Source organism: Callorhinchus milii, unplaced genomic scaffold (assembly GCF_018977255.1).
Source record: "Callorhinchus milii isolate IMCB2004 unplaced genomic scaffold, IMCB_Cmil_1.0 Scaffold1, whole genome shotgun sequence".
Lineage (NCBI taxonomy): Eukaryota > Metazoa > Chordata > Chondrichthyes > Chimaeriformes > Callorhinchidae > Callorhinchus > Callorhinchus milii.
In genome coordinates, this window is record NW_024704742.1 from 120,344,823 (window position 1) to 120,357,351 (window position 12,529).

General features: G+C 39.3%; 1 protein-coding gene across 1 annotated transcript in view; it reads left to right on the forward strand.

The window, feature by feature from the left end:
- LOC103177792 (A disintegrin and metalloproteinase with thrombospondin motifs 6-like) overlaps window positions 1–12,529 on the forward strand; it is a 78,764-nt gene extending 66,235 nt beyond the window's left edge. The window contains exons 9-11 of the mRNA XM_042331771.1: window positions 1,217–1,363; window positions 9,053–9,194; window positions 12,365–12,529. Of these exons, the coding sequence (XP_042187705.1) occupies window positions 1,217–1,363; window positions 9,053–9,194; window positions 12,365–12,529 (454 nt within the window). The remainder of the gene's footprint in view (window positions 1–1,216; window positions 1,364–9,052; window positions 9,195–12,364) is intronic.

A 12,529-nucleotide genomic window follows, 5' to 3' on the forward strand; every position in this document is an offset into this window, starting at 1 on the left:
AAGCAACAGCAGCAGCCAGTGCAATAAAATGTAGGGCTTTACAATGCAATACTATTTCCATTATTCATACTTGCTTGGGTCCTGTCACTCTGGATACCTAGATCACTGGGTCAATGTCACGCATCCCACTGTGCAGAAACTTCATCTGCCAGCTACTGCTCCCCTCAGCTGTCTAGATCATTGTTTTTCTTCCATCACTGACCTTTTCCTTGATCCCACTGTTATTTTCCAAGCCAATTCTTTTCTTTGTTGTAAAGCAATAGTTTCAGTGAAACCAGCCGCATGTTTTTTTTATTTTTGTTAAAGTTTAATTGGTATTCTTTAACGAAACTTGAATTCAAGCATTCTTTGCCTGTGTATCTAATGCTTATTAGATATCCAACTGACGTGAAAGGCACTTTACAATTTTTTTNGTTTGTTGTTGTTATGGAGCAGTCTTCTATATGCTCTGGCTATTTGGAAGAACTGGGGAAAGGATATTAACTGCGTGGAAGATATTAAAGTAATCATCATATTACATAGTGCATTTTTTAAAATAAATCATTTTAAACTAATTGCCAAGTGGGAATCTGAATATTTTCTTTTGTATTAAACTGTAAATAATAATTGTTGGAAAGAGGTTTGGGGCCAAACCATTCTGTTGAAATTGGGATAGAGATTTTGAATCCTAAACTGATTGATAGTTAAAGACAAGTTTGTATCCCAATTTTCAGCCGGTCTATAAGCAGGTCCTTAAATAAGGAATGATGTTGATTGAAGAATGGGTTGTGTTTAGGAATACTGCAGGTTGGTTTCATGGAATGCAGACGAATAACATCCACTTTGTGTAACTCCTGCGGTTTTCCTCACACATGGAATTGACTGATTATTTTCCTGATACTGCACTCACTGTATATCATCTGTGATTTCAGCGATTTTAACCAAAGCCTGAATTGGATGCGAAGGTGTAAAGGGCAGAAAGTCTATGAAAAAGCATTAAATTAAGTATTTTGATAGGAAAGAAAAGAGAAGTACGGTAACTCTTTAAGAATAAATGTGTATCACTCATTTAATCAAGGCAATTCACATCTCGGAACATATACAGTGTTTAAAAGCTTTGCTGCCCTCAAAATGATGGTGTATATTAAGCAGATGAATGCTTTGAAAGTCAGACAGTGGCATGATAGATAGTTGTCTGGTTGCACATTGAACTAATACAGTACTTCTTTCTTGACAGTTTTGGTATGAACCATGATGGAATTGGAAACTCCTGTGGGACGAAAGGTCATGAAGCAGCAAAGCTCATGGCGGCTCACATTACTGCCAACACCAATCCATTCTCCTGGTCTGCGTGCAGCAGGGATTATATCACCAGCTTTTTGGAGTAAGTACCCAGTAGCATGTTAAATTAGATTACCAGTTTTGCGAAGAAAGTAACTTCACTGTATTTTTTCCCCACAAATTAATGTACCTTCAATTGATGTTATCGAGACTTGCAGCTCACTGACAGGTTTATTATACATTGTGTATTTATTGTGCATGGATTGTGTTGGATGTAATGGATATGTCACATATTTGAATGTTTTTCACGACATGACGTACTCATTGTTAAGTGCTTAGAGTACTTATAATGCCGGTCTCCTGTGGATCCGCAGTTAGCGGAAGTGTTAGAAATGTCCGTAAGAGAGATCACAGCATCCTGGCCGGCTTCCTGTGTGCTTTGCACATACGTAAGAAGTCGACTAGTCCACTCCAGAAGGTGGAAGTGACGTGACTGTGGACCTGACAACCTGGAAATGGGACTGGCAGCCATTTGTTTTCACAGACCCGTTAGAACCCGGTGCCTCCGCTCAACTAACTCCGGCCTTCTGCATGTCCCTCGTTCCCTCCATTCCACCATTGGTGGTTTTCAGCCATGACGCCCCGAAACTCTGGAACACATTTCCTCTATTCCTCCACCTTGCACCTTCCTTCCCCATCCTCAGGTCATGTCCGAAGACCTTCATATTCAACCGTGCCTATGGTCATCTCCCCCAGCTTGGCATCGTGTTCTGCCAATGTCAAGCCCTCTAGGGCATTACCCTGTGTGAGGGCGTTACATAAATGCAAATTATTGTCTTGACATTTTGAAAAAATTAACAATACAGGTTATCAGCACCTTTGAATTTATTTATGTTTCTGTCAGCACAGATTTTTAGTTATATTTTTAAACATGTTGAAGGACCTACTAATGAAAACAAAGCACAGACTTGTAATAGCGCAAACATTCTGATGAATCATAAATTATTCTCTTTTAGTTTAATGTCCTTTTTCTAACTTGGCCTTTATGTTAAAGCACGCATTAAATAGTGATCACTTATTTGCAGATACAGCAGATGCAACCACAACAATTTAGGCAGCTTTGTTCATGTTGGTTTTGGTTCATGCTTCACATTGCTGTCATATATAAACATAACTAATGAAGATACAGGCTTGGGGCTGAGGGAAAATCGTGGGATGCAACCTCTGCAATGTTCGCAATGAACCAAACTGTATCTCAGTCAGCAGTATTTGTGAGATATTTATTGTGTGTAGAGAAACAGTTTGTATTCCGAGTTCTGCTGCTTTCTAATTAAATTGATGATAAATGTGTAGCTGCACTAATTTTTTATCCCTGGCATTCTTACTGTCACTCCTACACTTGTGCTGTCTCTGCTACCCTTGCACTATCCCTTAGTCCCACACTTGCAATGTCACTCTTGCATTTATACTAATCAAGTCTTAACGCTAGATGGTTCTAGCTTGACTAGCAGTGGGAAGCTCGCCAGACAATGCAAGCTATTTGGTTTCAGCTGCTTAAACTTCAGCAGTACCCCAACGTACACTCAGGGATCCCCAAGCTTTGGCTCTTGCCAACCTGCGTCAAATTAGGTAAGAAGGGAACGTTCCTGTGGCGAGAGTGCATATTCCATTCCAGACAGGAATTTCCACATTTAGGTGGCATGGAACTCTGTCTGGCTTGAATACTCTTAAGCGTGGTGAATGGGTTTCCGCAGGTGTCAAGACACTCAGCTGACCAAAACATTTACACCTTCACTCTCGCATTATCAATATTCCTGCATATGTATTGTCATGTTACACTCACTCTCTTACTCTCACATTTTTAACGTCATAATTCCCACACTTGCACTGTCAGTGTCACTCCTGCTCTTGCACTACCACGATTCCCATACTTGGATTCACTAACACTGTCCCTAATCTTGCAATCTCACAGTTACTCTTCCATTTGACTGTCACTATTCCAACACTCGGACTGTCACTCCCACACCTGGTCATTCACCATTCCCAACACTCGTAGTATCACTATTCTCGCAGTTTCTGCCATTCCTATATTGATGGTGTCACTCCTGCAAAACCTCTGGTCTACACCAGGCTTTCACTCCCCCACCCTGAAATTGCTGCACTTGCACTGTCACTCCCACACACTCAATATCACTCCTACACTTGTTCGATCACTCCTACTCTCACATTGTTTTCTCATGTTCACCCACAAAACACACATTGATTATACTCTACATTGTATTCTTTGAGGCACTTTGGGACATTTTCCTAGCATGAAAGGCGCTGTAACATAATGTAAGGATCATTATTATTGTCACTCTTACTATCACTTTTGCATTCTACACTTGTATGGACACTCCAGCAATCGTAATGTGATTGTACTTACACTGTCTCTATTCCCAACACACAATAATGTCATTCTTGCACTCTCACATTGTCACTCTCACGCTTGTACTTAGACTCTCATAGTACAGATGACTAATTCTCTTGCGGTGACATGTGAAATTGCATAAATACTTTAGGAGCCTATTTTGGGTTGGGTGGTTTGTTTGTTTGCTGTTCCATTTTTGGACATTTGTTAGGAGCATCCACCCAGTATGGCACTTTGCAATATATACTCACAGGAGCAGCAATCATTTACACCACTTATGGGCGTTTTATGTAAATTGGAGACAGGGTGGGATAAGAACTGCTTATTTCTGAATTTCTAATCTTGAGTACTTTTAGAGAAACTGAAAGCTGCTTTAACCCCAATCCAGTTATTCAAAAGTTTTTTTTAAGTGGTACATTGCGCATTATCCTCAGTGGGCCAGACTCCAACTGTGTGTGTATAACTGCAGTCTGAGACAGAATTTAATGAGGTTTTCGTGTTGCCAAATACTATCATTTAGCCCAGAAAATATTTGCTGACCAGATATCTCCACGAAACCATACTGCTGGCAATGCACATCATCTCCTTATTGAAACACCTACTTATAGTGAAGTTAAATGTAACACGGATCCTGTTTGAAGTTCAAGTATCCAAAATTCACCGATTTAACCCTGTTGTTCAAGCTTCCACCATGCTTTGTGTTTTCATACATTTTAATTGAAGTTCCATAAAACTTGCAATACTTTCTCCCCTGAATGGATGCAGCACAGCACAAAACACATATTAGATTACAACAACAACAACAAGATTCCATTTATAAAGCGCCTTTCACGTCAGGAGGACGTCCCAAGGCGCTGAAATTACTCTGAGATTACTCAGATTTCCCACTTATCCAAAGTAGGGTGTTTCCTGATCTGTTCAGATAAATGGTGTCCCATCGTATTTAAGTAAAAGGATTAGCACTTGACTTGAAAATTGGTGGGACAGAGCCCCTGCAGGGTTAGTTATTATTTTGTTGCGTACGTAGGCTCACCTCACTCACCTCAAAATAGGTCCTTACATCAACAACATGTAACAATCTTACATCAACTTTCTAATGTCTTGGGCAATATTCCTCCTTCAATTAACTTTCTTTTAGTGAACCTGGTCATTTTATCTCATTGCTGATGAGAGGATGTTCCTGGACAAATTAGCTGTCATGTTTGTCTGCATAATAACAATCACTACACTTCAAAGTAGCTCATTGTGTGAATTGCTTTGAGATGTTTCAATCTGATGAACATACTAATCCTTGCATTTGATTTACTGTAGTTTATCTACACAGCAATTGGTTGCTGTGTAGATAAACACAGCAACCAATTTATCCATAATTATTTCCCACAAACAGCCACGAAGCAAATGATCAATTTCATCTGGAGGATTGTTGGCCAGGACACTGGGAGAAACTCAAATCCTTTTTTAAATAGTATCATGGGATCGTTAACATCCACCTGACCTCAGTTTAACGCCTCATCAAAAGACACCTCTTACAATGCAGCACTTCTCCCAGCGCTACGCTGGAGTGTCAAACTGAACTATGAGCTCAAAGTCCCAATTTGGGACTTAAATCCACAACCTTCTGACTCAGAGATGAGAATGCTGTCAACTTAGCTACCTAGGGCTTGACACCCAGGGACTGTTAGGATAGGGTACAACAGCAAATGCAACTATTAAAATAAATAATTATTGGTTTTGATATTGTACCTTTCACGTCAGGAGAACTTTTACTGTAGAGTGTAGTGACTGTATTTTGTAGGCAAACTTGGCAGGCAATTTGCCACAACAATGTCCCAAAAGCACCCATGAAGGGAATGACCAATTTTATCTGTGGGATTGCCAGCCAGAATACTGGAGAAACTCCCTTCTGTAGTATTATTAGTATTAAGTATTATTAGTAGTATTAAATCATACTTCCAGCATTAAATAAATTGAACATTTGAACATGAACTAGTTTTAAATTTGCAACCTGCTTTCTGTTCTTCTGTAGAGTTGATGTCCATTTTTACAAAAGGCTGTGCCAAAAATCAAGAGACCGTCTATAGGAATTTACATAGTGCCAGTGCACAGGAGACAGGAGACCTTTGACCTGTCCCACATGTTGCTGTGAGGGTTTTCTGCTACACAAAAGTAACTTCATATATCCTCGGTAGAAGTCTGACCTTTGGTAACATTAGTCATACCTGTTATATTGTGGGGGATGGGGCAGGAATCATGTTGCAGAAATCTGTGAAGTCTAGTCTGAGTAACTTTGTCTTGTTTTTCACAGTACAACTGTGTGTTTCCCCTTTACTCTTACTTTTAATCATACAACCAGATGTAGCTATGTTTTGACAGAAAACAAATAAAGGAACCTTTCGGTCTGAATTAAGATTATGTTCTATACAGCCTGAAACATTGTTCCAAATGTTCTTTAGTTCTTACCCCTATTCAGGCTGGAGATTATGTGGACGTTAAATGGATCGAGTCTTCTGGGGTATATTATTTCAATGCCACACAAGTTAATAATATTTAGTACTGTCATAGAGCATATTTTAAATAAACTGACATACATTGATTATAATGACATTTCTTAATGCACTAACAAATTAAATAAACATTGAAATGTGATGCGATAATGGCATCTTATAAAATCAAATATAATTAGTGGTTTGTGAGAATTTGGTTAATTTAGTATTATAGCTGGAATAATGGATATCTAGACCTTTGAAGGCAGCAAATTGATCAAGATTTTACATAATAATTTGAGAACATAACAAAGCATGGAATGAGAAAAAGCCATTAATTTCTTCCAGCCAAATCCATTACAGCCATGCAAACCTACCCTGTTATGGGCCTTATTCGCCACCCAGGGAAAGCATTTCATAGATACTGCCAGAACCATAATAATCAAGCAAAAACTCTTAAAATATTCAACCACAGTCTCCTTCCTTACACAGACAACATTTCACCGTCTCCCCACTCCAGCAGTACAAAAGTGGAAATGCAAAAGGAAATATAATTGAAATAAAGAGTTGCTTTATTAGACCCAATGCAGAACAGCTTGATGGGCACATTGACCTACATCTGTTACTATGATCCTAAATTATTGTGTCTTGTTGAGTATTTGTTGATCTTAAATAGATCTTCAAGGAGCTGTTTATCCAGTTTTCTTTTTGCAGAAGTTAAATGGTGCAACTATCAACTGCTTTTGTTGGGAGTCCACTCCACTTATCCACCCTATAAGGGAAAAACGTGCTTCTAAAATCTAACCTTGCTTGTTTTTTTTCCCCTTTAAACCTATGTCCATAGTTATGCTCTCATCGGCTAGGTCAAATAAGCTGGTTACATCTGCATTAGTTGTGGTCACTCAATCCACGACTGTTTGTGGGACACTGCTGTGCGCAATTGGCTGCCGCGTTTCACCCACAAAATATACAGTCAATTCACTTTCCAGTATATTCTGTGAATTGCTTTGAGACATCTCAACTACGTGCTATATCGAATGCAAGGATTACTGGGTCTTCCAATGAACATTGATAGTATCATGAATAACTTTCGCAATTATTTTCCTGACTACAGATATGAAACTAAATTGATGTATAATCTGCTCATTGCTGACTTTTTGTGGTTAATGGGGTAACATTTCTTCCTTGCTTTATTGCTACATATTTCTACTCAAATTATTTGAGCTGAGTCTCCTTCAGTGGTTGCATCTCCCTTTCAACAGTTAATAAGGGCGACCTCTTTTATACTGTGTTGTAATGGATCTGCAAAAATGATGGCTGGACATTCCGCGCTGGTAGCTGAAATTACAGGTCCACAGGACATCTGCATTATAAACCACCATACTCTCCAGTGAAATGCCTTAAACAAGGTTTCCCTGTATATTCTTCTTTACCAATTATTTAATTTATTGGGCCTGCAAAATATTTTATACCCACTTAGCTCCATCTCATGGCCATCTTCCTCTCTCAGATATGTTTCTGGGATGTTGATAATGTCAATATTTTCTCTGGCTGCCCATACCTCAAATTCCAAAAGTGGATTCTGTCACTCCTTGTATTAACATAAAAAAGTTTATAGTGTTATAAATTGAAGAAACAAATCTTGAACAGTTTATAAACCATGGACCATGTGATTAGATTAATCCTTCAACTGCCTTATTAGTGTCTGATTTCATAGGATATATAACATTTAAAATCTTAAGTTTACAGGTTCTGTTTTTGCTATTATCATGAGTGACAATGGCTCAGTGGTATATATATATATATATATATATATATAAGCTGTATCCATTGTAGCTACTCTTGCAATCAAAGGATACAATATGGAATGTAGATTGACACACACACAGACTTTCATGTTTATCTATACTCATCTGGGAGGCTCCTGTGGGAGGACTCATTTTGGCTGCGCTGTTGCCGTCCTTTCAGCATTGAAGTGCAGCCGTGCTGTTCTTTGTTCTTCAGTTTAGTTTAATGCGCCTTCTCTCCTATCTCTAGGATTTTTACTTATCCTTGAAAAGTTTGATTTTCGCTAAGGCATCTTTATATTGATAAATATAAATGTATAATTTATAATCACAAGGAAGTCCTCTCGACATGAAAGGCGCTTTAAAAAAATAATTTTGTTGTTGTTGTCGCAGCTTAGCTTTGTCTGTGTTCTTTATTTTGTTCCCACCGCCGCTTGGCTACGTGCGTGCTCTGTAATGCAGGCTGCTACAGCGCCACAGTCAGCCGACTGGGCCACCAGGTGTAACTGCATGATGCTACAGCGCCACTTTGACTCGGCGGCCACCAGGTGTAACTACAGCAAAAAACACAAAACTGAAATACAATTTAGGTCATAACTCATGAACGATAGGAGATACCCGAAAACAATCTGCCCGTGTCACTCCCAAATGCAAAACCTTTCCGATGAGGTATAAATCATGTCGCTACATCAATCGGTTATTAAGATTCTTCTTGAAGCGCACACAGACAGACAGACATTGTCGTTTTATTAGTAGATATATATATACAGTGCTGTCTGCAAGAGAGTAATGGTCACTTTTTTGACTATGTTGCTAAGCGTTACTGCACTTGGGAATAATATGCTGTAGATATCCACATATAAAATATCCTTGTATGAATATATTTTAAATCAATCTGTATGAATTAAGAGGAACAAGATAGGAAATAATAGACGATATTCCAAATGTCAGCATTTGCTTCTTCTGCCAAGTGTATCTGTCAAGATTTAACGCTTGCTACAATGCTACAATTTCTCTTTTCCTGCAAGTTAACTTGGAGATGTAACTCCTATGTTGCTCTTTGAGGATACAAGTTGTTCTTTCAAACATTGAAATTCTTCATTCCATCACAGTTCTGGACGTGGAACTTGCCTGGACAATGAGCCACCGAAGCGTGATTTTCTTTATCCAACTGTAGCACCGGGCCAGGTGTATGATGCTGACGAACAGTGTCGGTTCCAGTATGGCACCACTTCACGCCAATGCAAATATGGGGTAAGACATCAACATCCTAATATGTGTCTTGTACAACTAATCTAGCTGGTAATAGCCTGCTCCCCCTTTCCTGTGTGAGCATGCATTTCTATGTACAGAAGTGTGACTGGTTTTCAATAAGGGCAGGTCCATAATACTCCCTCCCTTGTGCACTATATATTTTGTGATTAATGCTTCAATAAGCATATTAATCCTGGCTTCACGATCATGCTTGTCGGACACTGCTGTGCGCAATTGGCTGCCCCATTTCGCCCACAAAATATCGTCAATTCACTTTACAGTATATTCTATGATGTGCTTTGAGGCATCTTGCAGATGTGATAAGGTGCTATATCAAATGCAATAATATAATTAATATTATTAATTTTATTATTAATCTGTTACTGTAAAGCACTCTGAGACGCCATCCAGTGTGGAGGGCACTATATAAATTCAAGATGTTGTTGTTGTTGCCATTATGTCACTGTCAGTCAAATGAGGAAATGGGCGTAGGAGAAAAACATGAAGGTAATTACTCTTCCACCAATTTTATTTGAAACAAGTTATAGATATAGCCTGACTTTAGTTCTGCAAGGGCATGAGCAATCCTGAAGATGACGAGTTGCTAAACCTTTCCCATTGCTGCCATTGCATTGGCTGCCAGAAGTTGTGTACAGGAGCCACTAAGAGGAAATCTAAAGTGTTCTTGTTTCTTCCATGCACAAAGCGAATTTGCCATAACTTGAATGCTTCATCAGCAGCACAGGGAAATCATGGACATGAGTTGACCTCCTAACACTTTATATCCAATAATTATTTTGTTTAAAAAGTGAGGACTTGGCAGAGTCTGTCAGCGTAGAGACTAAAGTTTACTTTTATTTTAACATCTGTTTCTTCTTTGGCAGATTGGGTCTACAAAGGGTGGTTCTGCACAGATAAAACCTTCACAAAGACGGTCTTATCTTCACACAGAACCAGGACCCCATTTGCGCTCTCCAGAAGGGAGGCGTTTTACAATACAGAGGATAATACGCACTCTTATCACTTACAGATTGTATAGTTCTCTCCTGTTTCTCGTGCATAAAACCACATTTCAAAGACTTTAAATATTTGCCCACAAAACACACAGCCACGGCACACACTTGGCAGGTACAATACAAAATTACATTTGTATAGCGCTTTTCACATCGAGAGATGAAGCAGTCATTGCACTTTATAGTATATCCTATGAGGCGCTTTGGGACGTCCTCCTGATGTGAAAGGCATTATTCCAAGTGTATGGATTATTATTAATATTTAAAGTAGCGTAGTAGTATGAACTACTGTAGTACAGGGCTCTGGAGTGAAAAACTATGATCAAATAGATTGATTTAGTAGTTGTTTCTGTTGTGTGTTTTCAATGTAGTTTATAGAATGCAAGTACAATTGCTGACGCACATTGATTCTCATTGTGCTTTTAACATAGTTTTTGTAAATTCTCTTGCCTTTTTCTGCCCTGACCTTTGTCTCGCTCTCTCTCCTTTGCTGTGGAGGTTCAATGACTGTTTGAGAGGGGTGTAAAAGAGCACCTCCATAGTCCCTGGCCACCTGCTTTCAGAGCTCCGAGATGCCACCCTGTGTGAAGGGAACGTTATAAATTCATGTTATTGTTGCTTCCTCTGGCTCCCACGGATCAGAGCCAAATGATAACCCATTCTGTGGCACAATCATTTGGACTTCCAACCACCTTCCCACTGCCCTCTCATTGTAGTGTATCTTGTTATAAAGCTGAATATTATTAACGTTCAAACAGCAGAAACACAAGTTTAAAAATTGAAATTTAGGAATAAAAAGGGAAGGTGGGTGGAAACAGTTTTACACAAAGAGTAACAGACAGTTCCTGGAGAAGGACAATATTGTGCACAATATTGATGGTTCAAAGGGTAACAGGATATCTTTCTGGAGAGAGAAGGGATGGAGGGGTATGGTGAGAAAGCTGGAAGGTAGGGTTCAAAACCTTATTAAAAAGGTTCAGATTTGTACAAACTGATGGCCTGTTTAGTGTTCCAATAATTTGTTGCTTACACAAATGGAAATGATGTAAACTATAAGGGTGACATTTTTCTGTGGCCATTGTTGATGCTGGCCAATGTTTACTAGGTCTCGGCTCAGTAAATCTGCTTTCCCCTGAGTGACCCAGCAGGCAGTGATAGCTCACCACCCCTGTGAGTATGTCATGTTAATTGGGGTCAGTGTCTGGAAATGTAAGTCTTCACTTGCTTTTTGTCTGTTCAAAGCAGGTGTGGTGATAAGGACTGAACAAAGCAGCACTTTATCACTCACTGCTCACCCAGTAATTTGTTGTCCAGTTGCTTTTCTGCTCCTGGCAATGGCTGGAGTCAATCCTTGGCTGGCCAACCATTCATTCATTGTTTCCTGCATTGTTTTAAAATCCAGATTAACAGCAGCATGCTGCTCAGATCCTTGTTTTGGATCAGTTGTTACTGCCCAAATGCATTAGATGTTAAATGGTTGGGGGATTTGCTTTACTTTCAAGTGGGACTCTTTAATTTAGAAGAATTATCGACCCACGAGAACTCCGATTGTGTCTGTTGAGCTGTAACGTTAGAATTGTTTGGTGGTGCACATTCACGTGAGGTGTCTACGATCAGTATTTTAATGGGACTGAATGGTGAGGTAAGTACAAGATCCAGGTAGAGCGAGCGAGAAAGAGAGAGACACACGCACAAGGCAGAGAGACACACAAACATAAAAACACAAAGATCTATCATCTACACTGTTTTCAAATTCACACTAGTTCTCGTCCCCATCAGTGTGTATATCAGACTCTACTGTATCCATTATTGTTTCTGCGAAGGAGATATTGGTGATATGGTGGAATATTTATTCATGCCTAGAATTCCCCACACAGTGAGTTCTCAATCTGGATTATGCTGTGAGGGGCAGACACACCAAGCATAGGTTAGGAAGGGAAAGTCACAAAGCATTTATCTTAATCCATACTAAGATTCATCTTCTATCACACGCTTGAGAGTCAGCTGCTTTTCTCTTGGATCAGGAATGTTACATTTGTTCATAGGGATGACAAAGAAACATGAGGGAAGAAAAAAGATTACAGAAATAGAATGGAATAAATTACTGCAGAGCATTTGTTTCTTCTGCAGCAATTGATGTGTTGAGTTCATCTGCAGTATCGGGTTTATTTAATCCCTGTGTTCAAGTCAAAGAGGTTTTTCAGGCCTAGGTCACTGGAAATAACTGCAAATTCATTGATGGCTGTCAGTACGACTATAAATATTCGTGTAAAGTTTGAGATGCTGCAGACAGACAGTGCAGTGGTCTTCATGGTGTTGTAA